A 22,813-nucleotide genomic window follows, 5' to 3' on the forward strand; every position below is an offset into this window, starting at 1 on the left:
GTGCTGGATACAGTTTTAAAAAGGATGTACAGAGACCTTCACAAAGTGCCAGATGGAAATATTTCAAAGATTTCAGGGCAATGCCTCTGATACTCTAATCATCTAAAGCAGGAGAGAATATTTTGGAGACATGTGATGTCCAAGATGGGAATTTCTGCACAGAACAAAGGATAGAAGCAGAAGTCCAAAAAGATTGTCTTGGATGGGAAGAACAGGTGAATTATATGAAAGGGACTTTTTTCCCAATACTTTTCTGAAAATCCCAAAACAAAAAATCCCTTCTCTAAATCTGATTGGATTTTTCTGCCTATTTCATTCCTGAATTGTTTTCTTTTGCATTTATATCTCTTACTGAATAGGCATTGTCATTGTCTCTTTAGAAGTGTGTTTAAAATACAAATTAGTGAATCCAATTTCAGCACCCAAAACTACCTCTTAACTGGAAGCCACTCAGTTGCTTTCTTCAAAAAAACCACTCAAAGTTTTTTGAAAAACAAACAAAAGTATTTTCTCTGGAAGGTATCCAAAAAATCATCCTCCTCCTGGAAAGTGCCACCTGTTCATATTGGCTGATTTTTTGGGGGGGTATATTCTATAAAACTTGGCTTATGAAAGTCAATTCTCTCATGACAGGTGAGGAGAAAGGAGAATGGATTTTCTTTTGCCTTTGTTTTTTTGGTTTGGTTTGGTTTTTTTACCAGTTGCCTAGAAAGCAGTAGGTTCTCATTAGTAAGACAAGAGGCAAAGTATCTTTGCATCCAAGTCTCAGAATAGACCAAGTTGGTCTTATAGCTACCAAAGAGGAGGGTGATGCTGCCAGAATATCTGAGCTCCATTAAATACAGCTCCATAGGAGAGACCAATTCCACAAGCAAGACACGCCTAACTGTGTAAGGAGGGAGTCACTTGAGCCTGGTTATGGTTGTACAGTTCTTCATCCCATTCAGAGCTACATCAAATGGTACCAATTGGCTGAGGGGAGAATGACAGAACCTGACCTGCAGTCTGAAGGAGAAAATGTGGCCATTTTGCTGACAATTAAGTAAATGGAGTGAGAGTTTTTTGGCCAGGTTTCAGTGTTCCTATTGCATAATAGAATATTTCCTGAACTTTTCATTAGCAGTTACATTTTTCAGCACAAGTGTCTTTACATTCTGTTTCAAGTGGTAATCTGGTCAATCAAAATTTCACTTTAGCAGCAGTTGCTGTGTTGTCCTGTTGATTAGTCACTCCCCTAATTCACACCTCTTGTGAAAGAAACACAAATAATTACAGTGATTTCCTGAAGACAAGAATTCAAGGCAGAGAGCAGTAAGGCTCAGAGCTATCAAGCCCATCTGAAGTTCTCTGGTGAGAGGTGCCTTTTCCCTGTGCATTTTCTCTGCCTTAGAAAACATCACCTGAATGTTTTTAAAGTTTGTGTGTGCAGTTGCACAGAATTAATAATATTAAATGCAAAATAAATGAGTGCAAAGGCTCAAGCAGTAGTTGCTTTGATTAATTTCTTCATTGTTTGTGTTTTCTCACATTTCAGCACATCTAGTATATAGATCACATATATCATATGACCATAATGTGTAAATCAAAGGCAGGGGTTTTGCTGGCTTGTATTAGCTTTTAGCTATGATCTCTATGCATTAAACATTTTGTAGTTTTGAATGGCAAGGATTAAGTCTGAACTGATTTTTTACACTTCTGAATCAAGAATGTCTTCATAAGGTCTGCGCAGGTTTTGTCAGTGAAAATCTGGTGTGTCTTCTGGGACTGGGTTTCTTTTCAAGGTGATTAATCATGGACTTAATGTCAGTCCCCAGACAGTCACTATAGATAACTCCACCAGGTCTGGTAGGTGTTAGTTCAAACCTGTTAAGAAGTCTGCAGTACTTCAAGTGGAGAATGCTCCTGCCCTAGGTGACACTGAATATATAAATGAAAATGTAGAAAGAGTAAAACAACACACCTGAAAAAATATGCTAGGTGAAAGGTGAATGTCCTGATTCCTTTCTGTTTTCTTTTGCTGAAAGCTTGTCCACCAGGAACGTACAAGCCTGAAGGTTCACCAGGTGGAGTCAGCACTTGTATCTCATGTCCTGATGAGAATCATACTTCTCCACCGGGAAGTACCTCCCTTGAGGATTGCACGTGCCGGGAGGGTTATCATGCTGTAGGACAAACCTGTGAAGGTAAGTGTTTCCATCCACAAACAGAATACCCCTGGAATGCACAATGCAGTGCTGGGACAATTTTTTAATGTGATTTTGTACTGAAAGGGATATGTCAAATTGCATACAAGATTCTCTCTGTCATTCCAAACCAGCAAAAATGCCGAGGTGCAAGCTGAGTTAGAAATTCTAAAAGATTGTTTTCCTTCAGGGGCCTATTGCACTCCAGCTAGTAACCACTTTTTTGTGGCTGTTTAATTATTTAGTTGTTCACTGCCCTGAACTGAAGCCCCCTGAAAATGGTCACTTTGTCCAGAATGTCTGCAACAATTACTTTAATGCTGCCTGTGGAATCCGATGCAAGACAGGATTTGATCTCGTTGGAAGCAGCATCCGGCTTTGTCAACCAAATGGGCAGTGGTCTGGATCAGAGGCTACTTGCAGAGGTATGTGTTTGAAAAGCATTTTTTCTGTTGTTCATTCTTAGCAGTGGTTTTCTTCACTCATTACATGGTTGGTTGTGCAGATCTGATCCTGTTAGCCCTGTGTGAAAGTTCGTTCCAAAGGTTGGCTAACACCCCAGTCACTCTGTTTCCTTCTTTTGTAAAATGGAAGGACTTCTGCAACATAAAAAGCGAGCAAGATTGACTAGATGGACAGTCTTTAGCAAGTGGATATACAGACTCCTTCCTTAAACCTCTCTTCACCTCTGTGTACCTAATTTCTATGAATTTTTGTATCTGCACTGTATAAATCCAGTGAAATCCTACCAAGGATTTAAATGTATAACAAGACCTTGCCACCTGGCTGTTTTAGATCATCTACCACATTGTCAGCATAGAGGGTTGTTGGTGTTGGGAGGCATTAGCCATGGAAGAATTCCATTTTGCTTTCTTTCAATTTCTTCTTACTAAAAATCAAAAGCCTGGGACTTGAGCAGGGTCTTTGGAAGTCTTTTGAGTGGAATTTCAATAGGGAATGACTGACAATACCCTAGAATTTCACTATGAAAGAATGTCAGCCCAAAATAAGGTGTGAAACTGAGGAGACACAAGAAAGAGCATCCTGAAAAAAAATACTTCTAGATTTTCTGATAGGAGCAGAGTTTTGTTTTGCTACAACAAAACTGCCTGAGTTTGGGTTTTTGATGATTTAGAATGAAAACTGCAATCCCATGCCTGTATATCTGTCTCATATGTCTTCCAAGGAGAGAATGAAAAAAAAATAAACCAGGTAGAAGTCTTTATCTCCTCAACATCCACAAGATGTAGTTCAGCATGTTTAATTTGACTTGAATGCCCTTGACATTAGTGTGCTACACTGGAAACTAGGAAATAAAAAGCCATCAGCTCATTCTGTAACTCTTGTCCTGGCCTTGTGTTCAGGGCAAAAGACAGGACTGATCTTTGGCAGAATTAGCAATTTATGACAGTACAGCAAATACTACAGCCATGAAAGAGCCAGCAACTTATGGTTCTGTAAGGAGGAATCTGAGCTAGAGATCAGTCTCTCAGGGATATTCTTTGTATAGCAGTGTACGTCTGCTTAGATTTATAGGAACTTTGTTCAAATAATCACAGAAATCTTAGGTTTCCTTTGTAGCTTCCACTGACAAGAGGAGAAGGTTTCAATAGAAAAATCAATTGCTGGCCAGTACTATCTTAAGCAGCAGAATTTGGAGCTGTGGACTTTCCAGCAGCCAGAACTGCATGCTGCTTCAAGCAGACTGGGACACGGGGAAACGGCACCCTCTGTTAATGCTTCTGTCACACAGGCATCCTTTGTGCAAAAAATCGGGGAAAAGCTGCAGTCAGGCGCAAAGAAGGGATCCTTTATCTTCTCTTTCATGGAGAAGTGGAAGATTCTACTACTTGAAAATCTTGCTGGAGCATTTAAAGTAATTCGTCTATTTGGGGTATGATCTTTCTGTAACAGGGAATTTGGAAGGTGAGGGGAAAGTCTGCATTGAATACTGTCTTGATATTGAGCTAATATCCTTTGAAGCATTGGAAGGATATATTTTGACTTGGCTTTGTTTGTGCTGTTGTCCATCATCCTGAAGACTTCCAATTTAAAAAAAATTGAAAATACTGCTGTTACATGTGCTGGATCTGCTAGTCTTGATTCACTCAGACTGTGAAAGGGAGCAAGATCAAAGGCATGGTTTATAGCTGTCTTGTTAATCCCAAGAGTATTTTATCACATAAATTAGGAAGAGGAGAGGGAAGGAAAATCCCTTTCCACTGCTTTGGATTTTGACACTAAGTACTCCTCAGTTCTTTTGGTAGCTAAAATCTGCTGTGCTATTAGAAAGTGATTAGTGCAGTCATATGTCATGCAATTACCAGTGACCCAGGAAAAAAAAAAAACTGCAAACCAGAAAAAAATTATTTAAGAGTCCAGAATTAAATATTTAGTCCAGAAAAAAAATATTAGGAGGAACCCCAGAGCAAGAAGAATATCGTGTTATTGTTGTTGCTGTTTTCACTGGCTTTTTGGAAATGGAAACTGTGTTACTGATAAGAGGATGGGCTGGTGTTTAATGCTTGGAACCATGACCAAGGTAACGTGGGCTCAGGTACAGGTTTCTGCCAGAGCTGTGCCTAGACGCTGAGTAAGCATGAAAGCATGAACACTGAAACACTTGAGGAGGCAAGAGCACTCCAGCTGTGTAGTCGTCCAGAAGAAATGGCTGGACAGCAGGTAGTGAAGGAACTGCCTTCTTTGTAGGCACATGAACAATTGACAAGAGCCTCCTCACCGCTCTTAATTCATTCTGGCTTCCTAAGTAGTAGGGTTTGGTAGAATTTCCTTCCTTTTACTGCAGATTGGGTATTTCTACTTCTGCAGAAACCTTTTAAGAGCAAACCTACTTTCTTGTGGATAAAGCATTTGAGATTCAGCTGTAAATATGTTTTTCTTACTCCTCCTACTAGAGTTAAGATACACCACATTATAAAGCTACTCTGAAGCTCAGAGTACCTCACAAATGAGCATTTCAAGGCTGTTTTTAAGTACACTTCCTAAAGAATGCCTGTGCATATGCATGAACAAAAGTAGTAACACCTTCAGAGAGTGAGACAGTAGTAATATAAAGACATATTAGGTACATCTATATGTCTTCTTTTCCTTCTTTCTTATCCCATATACATAGGTTTTGCTACTTTTTTTCCACTAGGTGCCACCATAGCTGGGTTTTTTTTAAAAAGACATCATTTTACATGTGTTGTTTGTAGTTTTCAGAGGCTATGCAGTTAGTGGTAATTATAGAGCTGTCTTGCATTTGAAGCATAATTCAGCCTATATGCCCGTTAATTAGTTTGAGGTGTCTAGTGGTGTCCACTTGTGTGCAGAGTAAGCAATTTATGGAGAAATGAGAGGTTGCCAAGTTGGTTTCCCTTTGAGTGCATTTATACAGGAGATCATGTTTTGCCTCCTATGTGGCAGTAGCAAGATAAGGTTAATTGGTAAAATCAGCTTCCCAAATCACAGCAGAGAAGCAGCTCTTTGAAACCACCCATCACCAGAGGTTGCCATCCTACCAACAAGAGAAGAGAGCTCCTCTTGTGAGGAAGGGATGAGAGGCTGGGAGAGCTGGGCCTGTTTAGCCTGGAGAAGACTGAGGGGATGCTATCAATGTATATAAGTATCTGAAGAGGAGGGAGCCAGGCTCTTCTTGGTGGTGCCAAGCAATAGAACAAGAGGCAATGGGCAGAAACTGATGCACAGCAAGTTCCACCTGAGTATAACAAAGAACTTCTTTACAAGGAGAGTGACTTGAGCACTGTAACAAGCCACCCAGAGAGGCTGTGGAGTCTCCCTCAGCAGAGATACTCGAAGCTGTCTGGACACAATCCTGTACAATGTGCTCTAGGATGACCAGTGTAGAGCAGAGAGGTTGGACTAGAAATGCTCCAGTGGCCTCTTTGAACTGTAGCCATTCTGTGGGTTTAGGGAACTGCAGTCTTGGTTATATTTTTGGGCATCACACCATTTGCCCTTATTTGTTTTTATCCCTCTTTTGAACATACTGGACTGTATCTGCCAACTTCAGCTGAGGTCAGTTTTTAATCAGAGTTTTCCGCTCATATTGGAAAGCCAGTAGCTGGTTATTGGTGTATCATCATCATCATCATCACATGCATATTTCCAGACAGCAGGTGTGCATAGCTTAGCTCCTTGAGGGACCCAAAGGCCAGGGGGTGTGTATGTATTTCTGAGTTTTGTCTGGAGGGGATCAAAGACACAAATCCTGAAGCATGACCTCCTAGCTGAAAAGGAACTGCACTGAAAAGACAGTACAGAGGAAATAGGTCCTACTATAAAGTCTTAGGTTATGACATTGAAACAAAGAACATAAACCCAGGTCATACCATTGCTACATTTTTTTTACTACGATCATTCAGATCTTCTGGGATCAATCTTAATTACAGAGCAGCTTTGTGCTACATTGGAGCATCAGGATTCAGTAGTAAAACCGTAAGACAATCTGATGATCACTCTTCACTTCCCTGCTTCCCTTTCTGCAATCACATCCTGCTCAGGACTGCATTCTCCTTGGAATCACACTGCTTTCAGTGTTTGCAAGATGTTATAGGGGAAAAACCTCTGAGGTGAGCAGAGCCAGGACTGTCTCCATGTCTGACACCTGAAAGGGTCTCTTTTATATCAGCAACAGCCTGATTTGTTCCTTTTCATCTCTCATGGACCTGCTATACAAGCCATATAAACAGCTTGTATTCCTTCCTCCTCTCTCTGTCTCCTCCAGCATGTTGAACATCTTCTCTTCTGATTTGCTGAGGCCTTCACATGTCTTTATTCTATGAATACAGTCCAGAGTGCCTGAGAAAATTCCTGAGTACTGGGACACTGTCATCTAACCTGTTCATAAGCTCTTAGCCTGTTCCCTGGTGTGTACTCAGCCCATACCAGCCTGCCAGTTCGAAATCCCCCAAAAGTTCTCAGATGTTGTTGGAGACTAGAAACTCCCAAGAGCACACACTTTTTCACAGGCTGCCATTTGCCTGCAGCTGCCCTGTTTTGGAGGCCAATAGGCATCACCAGCTCAGGCTGCATACTGTGTACCAGATGCACAGTTAGTTTGTTAGTTTGAACTTATGTCAATACTTAGGTGAGCTTGGAAGTGTGTGCCCAACCTCATACATTCTATGTTTCAGGAAGAGGAAGGTATCAAGCCTTTGAAAAAATCTACTCTGTGCTAGCTCTATTCCCTAAATTCATACAAACTACTGTAACTAATGTACAAGACAGTATCTCTCCTACCTCTGAAAAACTGGGCAAAGTAGTGTAACTCCGGTGATACTCAGTGCTGAGAGTGAACTGGTGTTTTTTCCCCTTTGCAGTTCGAACATGTCCCAGACTTCGGTCTCCTCAAAACGGACACATTAACTGTTCAACAGCTGATATTTCCTACAAGACAGTATGTTTTGTGACCTGCAATGAGGGCTATGAAATTGAAGGAAACAGCAAACTCACCTGCCAGGGAACCTCTCAGTGGGATTCAAAGGAGCCAAAGTGTGTGGGTAAGTATCTGATCTAACTCTGTTAGAGTGCAGCCTTTTCTGACATGTTATCACAGGTGAGAAATTCTTCATATTTTAATAACTGGTGAAGCTAAGACATAAATGAGAATTTGTCAATGGATGTTTTATACCTGTCTTAGAAGTTGGGGAAGGGCAAAGGAATTTGTAAATGGAGAAACTGGACAGATTATCACTTAAATACAGCAGGAGTGCTTATTACTGAAAGGCTGTTGGATCTCGTTAGTGTTAGACATTGTCACACAGTGTGTTGCAAGAAACATAGAAGCAGTAGGTCTAGGGATTAAATATGATCAACCAGCAGTTTGAGTTACCATCACAAAACAAAAGTTGATATGCAGGCAAGGACTAGCTTATGTTATCCAGGCACTGTGAGTGCTGACTAAAGGTGCAGCTGTTGTCACTTGTGCTGGACTCACAGCAAGGAAACGAGAGTTTACACAAGTTAGAAGCCAGGCACCTCTGAGTCAGGATTCAGGGATCACACCAGCTGTGCAGGGATACGTAGGTATGTATTGTGTTCCAAAAAATAAAGGACTGTATATTTGAAAATTATCTGTTTAGGACTAGTGACAGGTATTGAATTAACTTTGGAAAGAAAGATGATGAAATGCAGTTGAAACACTTCTAAGCATAGACTGAAGCGGGGGAGGGGGGGGAATTCTGAAGTCCACCAATACAAAAGTTAGGGTGAAGTATATATCACCTGGATCCAGTAAATGCAGTGCCAGTAGGGTGACTTCACTTGAACCTCCGGCTATTTCTTTACTGTTTTATTACAGTCTTAAAAATGTGGACCTGTGTAAGACAAGCATAATTTTCTAACTGTAAGTACATTCTCTGAAATTATGAAAATAATCTACAAGAAATAATTTAACAAGACAGGTTGCTAAGAGATCCTAATCTTTCTTCTGTTAAAATCAGTGGAAAAACTTCAATTAACTTCAAAAGGAAGGGACCCTGAAATCCGGTTGGGATATTATAATTAGAAGATTAACTATATTCATCAGTTGAATTCATCCTTCCTAGCTTAGCATTTTGATTAATAAAATCCAGCTCTACTTTCTATCAGAAGATTTCTTCACACCATGCAATATTGTCTCCATTCCTGGATTACCCGTGGCAATATCTTTTTTGCTGAGTCTGAAAAATTTAGTGAGAAAGTTACCTTTGATTGTCACAAAGGAAAGAGTGTTAGCTAGGAAGCATCTCTGCTGCTTCTTGTGACTGGTGTTTAGAACAAGCTTGCTGAAATTCTGGTTCAATATTCATGTGTGGAGTTTTATTCAGGGAGAAATGCATATCAGAACACTGATATTGTATATGCCTCTTGAAGGTTGAAGCTGCCCTTTGTACCCATTTTCTGAATATCATCATTGTCATGGAGGTATTGTCTGTTAATTTTTAGTCCAAATAGCTCCTAACTATTATTTACAGTCTGCTATATAAAAGGTACTGGTAATCCTGCTGTATTTACACATTTGCAATTGATAATTTATTGATTTCATATTCTTCTGTTAGAAAACTGAAATGGAGTTTTCTTCAGTCTGTTACCTTGAAACAGATGTCTTGGACTCAGGGTGTCCTTCTAGCTGATTTTCTGAATGCTTTTGGGTTTGATTGCTCATCAGTGCAAAGTTTGCCATATTTGCAAGTTAGCTCACTGAGACTGTACCACAGCCATGTGTAACCAAAACTGACACTGACACAAAACATAACATTTCCTGGATTGTTTACAGTCACTTCTGTGAGGTCTATTGTCATGCATCTCTTTCTAAGAGGCTGGAAGGTAATACAAGTTTGGATATTACACAAGTTTAAAATCTTTGTCTTTTTCATTAAAGATATTGTTAACAATTAGCTACTTCTGAGGAGGCTACATGTATTTTATAGGTGTCTGACAAACAAGATATCTGCTAAAAAAGGGAAGCTTGGTCATTTGTCCAGTTTGGGGAGAAAAAAAACAAAACTGGGAAAGCTCCATAGTCATGTTCTTTTGTTTCCTACCCATTGGCAAAAGTTTAATATCAATCACTTTTAAATAAATAAATTTTGCAACATGCTTTTCTCCTTTCTTTGTTCAAGGTTTAGTGAATTAAAAATACAAACGACATTCAGGGTGTTGATGCCATCTAGCGTTGGAAAAATTGCTAATTCACACTCCTGATTGCAGCTGGCCAGTTTTACTTCCTGCAGCAGTCTTGGCAAAGGGATTGAAGGAAAGAGGCATGATTTGCTTTGTAATCTTCTTATTTGCCAAATTCCTTTTGATGTTGAAAATTACAATACAGTGTTGTGTTTCATCACAGGTGCTTGCAGGTGAAAGCAGGTTCTTGTGTCTCCTTAGAAATACTCCTCTATTAATTCCCTACCAATATGACTAATGTCATGGAAATCCCTCTACCCTTAATGAATTCCAGACTTTTGGATCAGCTTGATCAAATTCTGGAGTTGAGCACAGATAAAAAATCTAAACAACACTATTGCAGTTCCTTTTCCTGGTAAAAATCTGTCTTACTTAAAAGAAATTCCCTTTTGCTAGATACACCAAATTTTATTCTAATTTTTGTCAGACATTTTGGGATTGTGCTGTAGTTGGATTTTTCTACTATAGCTAGATGTATTTCAGGCAAGAGGCCCAGCTGTTTTTACTTCCCTGAGAGCTGCAACTTTCTCTGCTTTTCATGCTTACATGTTTCAGTTTCTCTACTTGTTCCCAGATTAATATATATTTTAATGCTTTTAGCTTCCCTCTACAAATACTGTTTTTAAAATTTGTTGTCTTTTTGCTATTTGTCAGTTACCCTCACGTCGTGAGCAACCAAAACTTAGGGTTTGGGGTTTTTTTCTGATGGAGTTGTTCCACCTTGCAGAGCCAGCAGTGTCTCCCTGAACTATAAAAATGAGTTGGAAGTGTTTGTGCCCTGTGCATCCTATTGAAATGAAGTGCAGTTGTTAACTGCTTGGGCTTTTAAGCATTTCAGCATTGAGGGTTTAAATTTCAGGAAATACACAGAATGCTTAGAATCTCTCAATTTTTTTCATGCATGAAAACCAGTTTTCAGTTACTTGCTATGTGTTTTGGGAAAGGAGAGGAGAGAAAAGGAATGTGAAGTATTTTGAATGTTAATCACTTTTGTGTCATTAAACCATTGCTACGAGCTCAGTAGAACTTGCCCTCTGTGTAGCTGAGTTGGGTTGGTTTTTGTGTTCTCTAGGTGTAAAGACCTGTCTGATTTCTAGACTGACAAGTTATAAAGAGTTACAGGTCTTCTCATTAGCTCTGAATAAGGGAGAATTTTTCTTGTGTGTTTGCCTATTAACTGTTATAAGAAACAGTACAGAAAGTGTGCAAACTGCATTCATGAGATAACCCCTTTTTGCCCCTTTGTTAATGTCTCCATATTTGAAGTAAAAATAACATTCTTAAAAACAACAGGTTAAGAATGAAACAAAGCTTTTGTGAACCTGTTTAAACACATCATGGTTTTTGCTTTGACGCAAACTGTCTTCAGGATTTGTAGTGAACCTTATTAATGGAGTAGTTCAAAACTTCCTTTAAAACCTTTAAGCAACCATCAACGTTCCCTGATTTTACAGAGCTCAGCTGCTTGCTGTGGTCACCCTGAGTCTTTCCAGCTGTTTTGAATACAGACAAGACCAAGTCCAATTTAATTTGGTTTGGAATGCAGTAAGCAAAATCATGTGTCATGTCCATAACCTATAAAGAGTTCATGGCAGAGAATCCTTCTTCTTCTCCCTTTCTTATTTCAAGATAGAGTATAGAAGATGTAGAAAGCTACAAGTCCTCTTCAATGCCCTCTCTCCTGCTATGGTCTAGTTTTCATAGAAGCAAAGATATGCAACTGCAAAGCAATCATGAAAGATGAAGTTGTAAGGAAAAGAAGAAGAAATTATAAAAAAGGCAAATCTATAGAGTAAGATATAGTGGATCTGCATGAAAATTATCATGTTTCAGTTTCAGTGAAGAGCATGAGCAAGAAATAGAAGAACTGATAAACTGGCTGCTGTTTACTTCAGTCATGACTGAAAGTTAAGTAACAAAGTTTCATCAGTTTGTAATGTTTTGGTGCACTCATACCCCTACAGACTCTTGAAAAGACTGTGTATTTTTTGTTCCCACTAATTTTCCAGATGATGTTATTTGCAGGTTTTGTGAATGTGTGCTTTGTGTATGTTAGTTGTAAGTCGTGTTCTGCTGCTGTCTTGCAGAAAAGCGTTGTCCCGTCCTCCAGAAACCAGCAGGTGTGACAGTTCTCCCTCCCAGATGTGGGCTGGAGCCTGCCATTTCTGGGACTGTGTGCCAGCTGAGCTGTCCCCAGGGATTCATCTTGTCTGGAGCTAGAGAAGAAATAAGGTGCATTTCATTTGGGAGATGGAGTGCAAACATCCAGGAGGCTCTGTGTAAAGGTAGAGCACAAAATCATGTCTGTGTATACATGAGGGCAGAATTGAAGGGAAGCACACTGCAAATAACTGAGTGAGAACAGGCTTGGAGTGGGGAAAGCATAACTTGCACAGTGTGTAAGAAGTATTGCCTGTGCCTTTACAGCTTGCCTGTCAGATTTACTTGTAGTTTGTAATAAAAATGTGGAGTTCAGAGATCCTTTGAGTGTGATCTTGTAATGTTCATCATCAAGTTTCTCTCCTGGGCTCCATCTCTTATTTGTTAGGAAGCTGCCTGAGGTAAATTTGAAATTTCAAAGTGGAGGTGAAAGCTCATAGTTTGAAGATATTCAGAGTGGAAGCCACACTTCTAATAAAGTAATAATAAAATAAACTTGTGTTTTAGCACAAGTTTATGTAAACCCTGTAAAGGCTGTGTAAGGCCTGGCTGATAGACAGACTATAGAGAAGAGTTCATTTTAGTTATCTTTGAGTGGCTACAGCTGTTGACATGCCCCAAGCAACAATGCACAAGAGTTAAGGCCAGAATTCATTAACACTTAGTGCAGTGGCTGACACAGAGTGTAAAACTGGGCATTTCAGTATGGTTCTGCCATATTTACCCCCCTCTTCTAGAGGTGCTAGGTTATTTATTCTCTGACACACAGCCATAACTGAACTGAAAAGGGTCTGTCTTTGGATTATAGTAGGATAAAAACAGGATTTTCTGTGGGAATGTGCTCTTCACCTTTTTGTGAACTATTATGCTCCGAGAATTATTTCTTTCCCCTCAAACTGGGGCCCTGGCCAGCCCCTGGGTGCTGGAACAGCACAGAAAACAGTCACGCCAGTTTTCATGCCAGGTCGCTACAGAAACTGAGGCTTTTTTTCCTCTGTACAGGCCAGGAAGATTTTCTGTCTCTCTTTAAACATACTGCTTCCCATTTTGTGATGTACCACATTGTTTTTCTGAATCTCTTGTGTAAACTTGGGCCAAACCACAGTTTTTAATATTTGATGGGATCCCAGGACAAGCTGAAGTGTTTAGATCAAGATAAAACAGCATGGCTTGGGTTCAAGCTTTTAGATACTACCAGTGCATAAACCCCTAATGTAGGAGGCACTGAGAAAGTATGAAGCTTATTCTTTTTGAATAAAAATGAACAGTTGTATTTCAATTGCTTTCATTCTTGTTATTGTCTTTCTCTGTTTTGCTGCCAACATATTTGACCAGTTCAAAAGAGCCATTTTCTTTCTGACTTATTTATTATTACCCTTTTTAGAGAATTTCACTTTCAAGTAGAATTTGCCCCAGCATGAAGACTGTGGTCAAGGGAGTGTGAACCATAAGTTGTAGTTATTTATAAGAGTGCATTTCTAATGAAATTTTCATTTGAATGAGTTCAAAGGAAGGCAAAATCCCATGTATTTATTGCTTTGCCTTCTTAATTATGTAATTTAATTGCCCAACTTATGTTTTTACTGGAACTATTTCATAATAAAAATATAAGTTATATCAGTTCTGAGTTGTTTTAAAGCCTCTTGGGCATAGATGAGTTCAGAGCCAAATGTATCCCTGTCTTATGATTCTAGAGACCACTTATCAAGCACTACAGCAATAAAATAACCTGACCACAAATGTTTTGGGGGGCCCTGTGCCAAGGAACTGAAGAAGTACTTCATGTTTGTCAGAGAAACTTGAGGGTGTAGATGTTGGTGGTGGTGTTACCCATATTGTACCACCAGTCCTCTGGAACCATCTGGCATTGTCACATGTCACAGGGAGACTCCATTTGCCCCATATAACACCTTGTAACAGGAGTTTATTAAGGAATATTTCCAGCAACTGCTGTCTGAGTTCTTGACGCTGTCACTTTTAAGTCAGTTCCACAGCATGCTCCAGAGAATTTGAGTCACTATTGTCTTGTTTATAGTATGTATATCATGTCACAACTACTTTCAGGTTTTTTTAGTCACTGAATATCAGAAGCAAGTGTTTTCATCTGTATGTGTCCTGTGTCTGGGAAGGGAAAGGAAATGGTTGGAGAAGGAAGGGATGGGTAATAAAAGAAACAAATTTATTCTTATTTATTATTTGGGGTTTAGTTCTATGTAGAAACCAGAATAGCATTGTAGTCAGTGATAAACAAAAATACAGCAGAAATCAGTCCTTTCCACAGGAGAATTTACTATGCATGTGTGAATCTCTAGGAAATAATTACAAATGGGTAGAGACAGAAATTTTACAAAAATGCTTACATTTCTATTCTAGACAGTACAAAAAAGAGTGATTATAAGGTTTTACTTCTGTAATGCCACATATAAAACCAGATTGTCTTTTTCTGGTTTAGATACTGAAGCGCCTCAGATTCACTGCCCAGACAATATTGAGACTGTGACTCTGGAACATCATAACTCTGCTAATATCAGCTGGCAGGTACCAACAGCTAAGGATAACTCTGGTGAAGAGGCAAGTCAAAATCTGTATCTATTTAACTGGAGGCAATCTGTCTGATTTCAATTACTTTTATGATTCACTAGAATTTCTTTCTTCTGATAAGCAGAAGTAGAAGAAAAATCTCCTAGAAAGTTTGTATCTTGAGAATTCAGCATTTTCTGTCATGATTAGATTTATACAGTCCCAGAACACTGCATGGAGTATCAGTGCATAAAACCTCATATGGTTAATTTTTGTGGTCAAAAGAAAGAATGTGCTCTTGTTTATAATATGAAGACAGCTGCCTTAAAAATGAGCACTTAGAATGTGAAGAAGTTTAATAAACTCATCTCAGAAGGAAGTAAACCGGTACATTAATCTAAAGGGCTAACAAGTACACACTGTGATAAGAAAAAAATAATTTCAGCTTCCTGGGTGAGAAAGAGAAATGTGATTTTCCTGTGCAGGGTTCAGAAATGTGGCCATTGGCTACTCTGCCTGTCAGGGTGTCTGGAAATTGAGTTACCAGGAAAGCTTGCTCCAGAGCTGTTTCATAAAGAGCAACATTCCCTACAGGCTCAGGCATGATCAAGTTACAGCAACTGAGTGCTTTATCAGAAGTCAGCAGAAGAGCAGTGAGTCTGTGTGAGCTTTTAATGCAGGAGGTTTTTTCCACTAGGAAACTGAGCTATCCCAGTAGAAGAGATTTAAGTTCAGACATGATTTTCTGTGGCATAGCTATGGTCAGGTACTACAGCTTTGCTGTCACAGGGTCATTCACTGAACTGTAGAAGCCAAGTGCCCTACTGAACCATCTGTGGGCTATTGAATCTTGCAGGTACATAGCTTAAAACTGGACTTGTAAGTACTTATGGCCCACCACTGTCTGCTCCGCTCCTCTCCCCGGTCTGCTGCCCTTGCAGCTGGAGAACTGTCAGCAGACCAGACAGGTTCTGAGCTGACATAGTGTGCCTTCAGTCCCATTTGACAAACAAGGGTCACTATGGAATTTTCTTAATGCACAGTGCTGTAATCTGCACCAGGTCAGGGTCAAGATCCTGACTAGGGAAATCCATGTTGCCATAAGGAAGGCAGATTTAAGAAGGGACATAGAGCACTCTGTTGCAAAGCGTGTCCTCATTACTTTAAGGGGCTATTTTCATTCAGAATGAGCAGGCTTGACATTGAAGGATACCATTCTGTCCACTTTTTAAAACATGAATATTATGATTAGTAACCAGCTTTGGCTTTTAAATAATTAGTGTTTTCCTGTAACAGGTCTCAGTTCATGTTACCCCAGCTTTCATACCACCATTTCTACTCCCAATTGGCGAAGTTGACATCACTTACACAGCAACTGATAAGTCAGGCAATGAAGCAAGATGCACATTCAATGTCAAGGTTATTGGTAAGTGCTGGTAAAAATCACTGGAAAGGCTGTCTATCATGGCTGAAGACCTCTTATTTGTGCAGAAAGAGACTGTGAGTCACTGTGGCCTTCATGTGTGCAGTTATAAGCCTAGGAATATTGTCATCTCCATAAAGGCTTTGCATATGTGCAGTCACTGCTTGCAATGTTCAGTTTGGGGTGCATTTTATTCTGCTGTTCTTTCTAACTGTTAAGATTTCTCCTCACCCTGGTTTATTAAATGTATTATTACACTGTCAGTTATTGCCTTCATCATGAATCTATTTAATTCTTGAAAGACTCCAACAAAGTTTCCACACACTCCAACAAAGTTCACACATATTGCACTGATGCACATCATTATTCAAGTATTTCTGTCAGACAGTTGTATTATTCGGGTGTCCTGCAGGTAGTCCAAGGTTTGCTCCAGAGAAAGCAAACAGTGCAGAAACCACAAATTCAGCAGAATAATTACTCTTATCCATTCACTCAGCATCTTCCAATTGCAGCAACTTCCAAGTGTGCACCTTTGTTGTATCTTCCAATATGAAGTTAAAGCTGCTGTTCTGGTTAGAGATGCTATTGAGTCTGGCAGTAGTTCTGCAAGCTAATGTCATGCCATCCTTTCAAATTCTGCAGATGCAGAACCACCTGTAGTTGACAGGTGCAGATCTCCACCACCCGTGCAAGCAGCAGAGAATGACTACCCAGCGACATGGGAAGAACCAGAATTTTCAGACAATTCAGGTGAGACAGTGGTCCCCAAAATATACATGAGACAGTGGAAGGCTAGAGAGCTCCTGTTTGCCCTTGATCGCTTGGAGTTTGAGATTTGTTTAGGTTCCTTTTACTTAGTTATTTTTAAATAATTTGGAAGATTTGCTGCCATTTCCTTTTCCATTTGTCAGAGTTGGGTGTGAGCAACACTTTTCCTTACCAATGCTTTAGGTTATCTTTTAACTGTTCTAGGCGGTCCACTGACCATCACTAGGAGTCATGCACCTGGAGATCTCTTCCCCAAAGGAGAGACAACAGTCCAGTACACAGCTGTGGATCCTTCTGGCAACAACAGGACATGTGAGATCCACATTGTCATCAAAGGTACGTTGTCTTCAAATTCTGGCCAAGACCTGGCATTGTTTTAACTGAATATCATGAAGGATGCAAGACTGCTCCACCTCCTCATTTAGTTATTCCCATTTTGTATTGAGGTAACTTGAAGGCAGTCAAAATATTTGCTAGTACCAACAAATAAATTATCTACAACCGAATCAGCACAGCAGTGAATTTGGTACTGTAAATTCAAACTACGTATAAAAGCATTAAAATCATAATTCATTAAGTAGTAAAACTTACAGGTTTTGCAAACCCTATTAATACATTTAAATGTATTAATAAGTGTTATTTGAATCTTGCTTCAAATGTGTAGTTGAAAGGAATTTTCTGCCAATTTTTCTCTAATTACATGCAAATACTGCAACAGATAATAAAACACTCTTTAGATTTTGGAATATGCCTTTACCTTTAGATATACTACTGCATTTTGTTTATTGCATAGATATCTCTTCCCCATAGTTCACTTTCTCATTAAAAATCAAAGAAATCATTTGGCACGTAAATTATATTAAGAATGAAAAATCTACTTTATATCTGCTTTCTACTTTCTATGTCTCAGTTGGACATCTGTATAAAAATATCTTTTAGTGAAGAGAGAATTTAAAATCATGCAGACAGGAATTTTGGTATAGCTTCCAGGAAAGGTAAGCTGCAGATGAATGTGCTAGTCTCTGATTTGCTCTAAATCTCAGCAAGAACCAGCCAGTGCTTACAACTGGCATTGTACCAAGGTCTATAGCACCTCAGACTTTTTGTGGTTCACTGTTTGTGACATAGTATCTACAGACGTTCATAACTTCCTTCACAGCTGGCCTGAAAAATGAATCATAACTGGGGTCATGAGGTTATCCGAAGATGATTTTAATGGATTCATATGTTATTGTTAGGGTCCAGAATGGATAATGTTTCATTTCAGAATTCAATATGTAATCTAGTTTACTAGAATTCATTGTATAATGTTTATGTGAAAACTTAGATTGATGTTTTAAATTATTTTAGTAAATAGTTTTTCATATGTGTAACATTTTTTTAAGTCTTCATGTTTCTGGTTTTCTGATTGCAATAGCAGAATTTGAGAATTATTTAGCAGTAGCCTGATCCTGACTTTATGGATATAGCAAATAATGCTTCCACAAACTTCAGCAGAGGCAAGATCAAGTCAATACTAGGTACTTTTGGAAATCCTATCAGTGCTGTTTTCATTCAGGATCACTTATTTCACCACATTAATCAATATATAAATCTTTGTACTTTTCATAGGTTCTCCCTGTGATGTTTCCTTTGAGCCTGTGAATGGTGATTTTGTATGCACATCAGATGAAGCAGGAGTTAATTGCACATTGCACTGTGCAGAGGGTTACAGCTTTTCAGAAGGAACAAGTGAAAACTACTATTGTGCATATGATGATGGTCTCTGGAAGCCACCTTATTCTCCAGAGTGGCCTAGCTGCTCTTGTAAGTCTTACTGTTACTAGAATGGATTTGCAACTCATGAAACACTAAATTTAATGAGAAAGCAATTGAAAATATTTTAGAAAATCTGACTTCTATTTATTTATATAACAAATATACTCTGTCCTCTGCATCTGAATTGTTACAAAAATGGTGAAATAATGTTTGGAAGTCTGTAAATATGTTTTTTCAGAAGCTGTCTAAATCACAGAAGTAGTAGTGAATTTCAATTCCAGGAGTCACAAAATAGCAACAATGGCAAAACAAACAGGTTAATTGAAACAGTTTACTAACAAACACTATCTTTTTAGTCGGCATACAACAGTCTTTGCAATTTACTGATTGAAATTCACAATGTGTGCTGTGCTTACATATCTAATTACCACCAGATTAGAAGAGCTTATGTGTTCTCTTTGAGAGGGACACATGCAAAATTTCAGTGGTGGAATTTTGCACATTTAGTGACATTTTTATATTAAATGTATTAGAACTACATTTGAAGCCAGTCTTGGTACCATGTTGCATCCACTTCCATCAGAGTCAGTTTATTGGTTTCACCAATAAAAGATCAGTGTTCCAGCTATGAACAAACTAGAGTTATGTTTCAGAGCTGCCAATTCAAAATCCGTAACTTGGACACTTCAGAACTTGGCTTAATTTCTGGATAAGAATTTTTATATTTAGTCTAGCTGCATTAGTAATAAGACTTTTATATTTATTGCATTCCTCTGAGAAGTCAGCATGGAGTTTAGTTGACAGTTCATAGTTTTCTGCCATTGAGAAAAATCTGAAGTAGAAATGTTACCTGGGTTTTAATTTCTTTTAACTTTTCTAGTAAATTTCGTGCCTGCCAAAGAGTCAAATCATTGACTGAGATGTAAGTGATCCATTTGGATTGCTGATTCAAAGACTGCACTTACCTTCTTGTATTTCAGTTTTAGCCTAAATTGTCTTGATTTTAGTTCTGAAACTCTTGCACTGATCAATAAAAATTTATTTCTCCAACATTTTTCAGTAAATCGTTTTGCAAATCATGGATTCAAATCCTTTGAAATGCTCTACAAAGCAACAAGATGTGATGACAACAATCTTCTAAACAGCTTTACTGATGCGTTTCAGAGTGCACTTGGTAAAATGGTAGGTTAGTAAATACTCCTTCCCTTTGCATACTTCTTGAAAAATATTGTTACTTTTCCCAAATAACTAATTTTCTAGAAGGAAATTGACAGCATAAGCTTTTAAGTTAAATCTCAGATTTTTCAGAGGGTAACAAGCTATTTTTAAAAATAAAGATGGTTCATTGGCATTTTAATGTAATTCAGTTTGGTCTCCAATGTGGACTTGTATAGGACAGAATTTATGCAAATATCCAAGATTTTCAGTAGGCTTCCAAGGAGAACCTGTGTAGTTTTGAAACCCCCAATCAATTGTCCCCTCAGTCCTGTTTTTGAAAGTTGGATGTGATCATAAAATAAATGCATTTTGTATAGGATATGTATACTATATAACCAAATAGTATGAATTAACACACGCGTGTACCAATGGATACATTCCACATTTGGTGTGTACCTCCGGGCACTGAAATCCAGTAGCAGCAATCTGCTCAGGTTTCATGAGTTTCTGAGTTCTCACTCTTATCATTAAGAACTGCATGATACTGAATTTGAAGAGGCCCTGTCTTTCTTCTCTGCCATGACTCTTGCTCTCCACTTCAATATCACAATCTCCTCTGTTAATCCACAAATCTCTCCTCATCTGAGAAGCAGAACCAGCAGAATGTTGAGTTCTGATCCCAGGAGTGGATGTCCAGGCCTAGTGCGACATCATTTTTCCAGTAGAGAAAACTGGGCATCTACAGGTGTTTTTGCAGAACACAGCCCATATTCTAATAAAAGGTTGTCTACTAACCAAAACAAACATTGTTAGCACATACAGATAATGGGCAAACTCCTGCAGCTTTGGAACATATGTCAGTTAGACTTGTCAAGTGGCTGAAAAGTTAGGTGACGTGTCAGGCAATGTCTAACACTTGGACATAAATGGCTGTTACTCTCTTGCCCTGATTCGCGTTTGTTCTTTCCAGTAGAGAAATCTTGATTAGTTTTATTTCTGTTTCTTTCCCTGGTGCCACCAGGTTCCAGTGCTTGGACCATTCCTATTGGCAAGTAAAAGATAAGAAAAAAGTGGGTAGTGACCTATCCAAGCATTTACATCTAAATGCAACAGTTTTGAAAAACATTTAGAAAGGCTGTTTTGAATATGCTTATTACTATTTCCAAGAATTTGAAGAAGTAAGGTTTGAAAGCTAGAAAAAGGTGACAGCATTGTTTTAAACCTGACAGAATTACAAGTAACATAGCTGGAGAAAACACAGGTGCTTTATAAATATGAGTTCTCCAGTCCTCTTTGGCAGGGAGAAAAATGCCTGAATTCATTTCTGTATTCTTAGATTTGGCATACAAGAGTGATTAATTGTAAGAGTAATGAATCAACATCTTATCTTAAAAAAAAAAACTATAATGAAGAGATTGTACTCATGTAAATTGCTTTCTTATTTCCAAGCTGTATCAATTAAACATGGTCTTCCAGCAGACCACGCCGGGGTTATAAGAGACATGAAGGGGGAAATCTAGTGTCACTGACAGAACCAGTACTTTGCATTGTAATTAGAAGTTTTTGTAAGTCAGGGGAGAGGGCTATGTGGTTTTATGTTCTTAAAGTTATTCTTCTTTATGTTGAAAGGTCCCATCGTTCTGTAATGATGTTGATGATATTGACTGCAGATTGGAAGATCAGACACAGAAACACTGCTTGGAATATAATTATGATTACGAAAATGGATTTGCCATTGGTAATTATTGATTCTATAGGTTCTTAGCCATCCAGGTTTAAAGCAGCATGATTCTTGCCACAATGTCTTTAGTGAGATTTTTTTTTTAAGTAACTCTGGTACTCATAAGATAATAAGCAATTGCATAAAAGGTTTTATAAAAATATTGTGGAACTTTTTGATGTCTTGTATCAATGCTGCTTCCTATATAATGTGAAATAGAATTTCCTGGGATGCCTTGTGGTGGGGAGGGAAAAAAAGCACACACACACAGAGTCCTAGAAACCTTCTTGGTAAGCCTAGAAAAAGGAACTTCTTAAAAACATAGTTTAAAACCAAAATACTGAAAAGCTACAATAAATAGATTTGGAGGTTGTTAAGAAAATGAGGACCATCTGTGATGCCAGTTCAGATCTCCACAGAATCCACACTGTGTAAAGCTGTATGCACTTAAGTTGGCTCATTTGCTGTGAAAATACTTCCTGCATGCACAGGCAGATTTTGCACCCTGACTGTGGCAATATCAGAGTGAAGGCCATAACCATCCTAGTGGTTGTTCCCGCTTTGGTTCATGCCAAAGTAAGTATGTTGTCATTTTCAGTCCATTTTTGAATGGCTTAGTGACCGTGTTGTACTGCTGTTATTCTTGGCCTTTCTGAGTCCCATAGGAGTGCTGGGAGCAGAAAAGCTGAAAGTGGAGAACTTACATTACCTATCTTAGCAGGAGGCATTTTGGCAGATCCGCATCAGAATCTGTCATAGGACTGTGTCTCTTCCACAGGTGTATAGTGGAGTTACTTGGTAGAACTTCCTGCTTATGCTCACCTTTTATAATGCTTCACTCTGAGAGCATTTGCTTGTGCTCAGACATGGGGCAGGTCTGGACATTCAGTCTGCAGTTGTCATCAGAGTAAGAATGAATGCTGATGACAGCTGGAACTAATCTGTAAAGGCATGTGGAAAAAACACTTACAGACATGGAATTTAGCGTCCTATTCTCTTCTGGTTCATGTCAACCTCTTACCAAAATAACCTTGTTGCTGTTTTGCCAGGAGTTTCTCATAATTTTACACTGTGGAAGCAGGAGAGAACTCTCTTCAAGGCATAAGACACAGCAGTGTAGAAAATTAGTTGTGAAACACACAATATTAAACTGTGGAGTTAACTTGTCCTAGTTACCACTGTAAACAAAACATAATATTTGTGATGCTAACAGATAATCAGCAGATTTTATTTTCTGTCTTCATGTCTTTTAAAAAATAATCTAGATCAATTAAATAGAGCACATCCCTCTAGATTTAGTAATCATGAAAAAGTAGATTACGTACACAAAATATTTTGATTGAAATCATGTTAGAGTGATAAAGGACATTAGAGAAAGGTGAATTTGACTCACTGTGTGTAACAAGAAATGCCTGTCTGGGGGTAATACACAGACAG

General features: G+C 38.7%; 1 protein-coding gene across 2 annotated transcripts in view; it reads left to right on the forward strand.

Annotated features, from left to right (window-relative positions):
- SVEP1 (sushi, von Willebrand factor type A, EGF and pentraxin domain containing 1) overlaps positions 1-22,813 on the forward strand; it is a 117,404-nt gene that overhangs the window by 36,055 nt on the left and 58,536 nt on the right. For both annotated transcript variants that reach the window (XM_030968165.1, XM_030968166.1), the window contains exons 4-14: positions 2,025-2,183; positions 2,429-2,608; positions 7,526-7,705; positions 11,957-12,154; positions 14,482-14,600; positions 15,846-15,975; positions 16,615-16,722; positions 16,945-17,076; positions 18,352-18,546; positions 19,559-19,680; positions 21,286-21,394. In XM_030968165.1, the coding sequence (XP_030824025.1) occupies positions 2,025-2,183; positions 2,429-2,608; positions 7,526-7,705; positions 11,957-12,154; positions 14,482-14,600; positions 15,846-15,975; positions 16,615-16,722; positions 16,945-17,076; positions 18,352-18,546; positions 19,559-19,680; positions 21,286-21,394 (1,632 nt within the window). The remainder of the gene's footprint in view (positions 1-2,024; positions 2,184-2,428; positions 2,609-7,525; positions 7,706-11,956; positions 12,155-14,481; positions 14,601-15,845; positions 15,976-16,614; positions 16,723-16,944; positions 17,077-18,351; positions 18,547-19,558; positions 19,681-21,285; positions 21,395-22,813) is intronic.

Source organism: Camarhynchus parvulus, chromosome Z, assembly GCF_901933205.1.
Source record: "Camarhynchus parvulus chromosome Z, STF_HiC, whole genome shotgun sequence".
Classification (NCBI taxonomy): domain Eukaryota; kingdom Metazoa; phylum Chordata; class Aves; order Passeriformes; family Thraupidae; genus Camarhynchus; species Camarhynchus parvulus.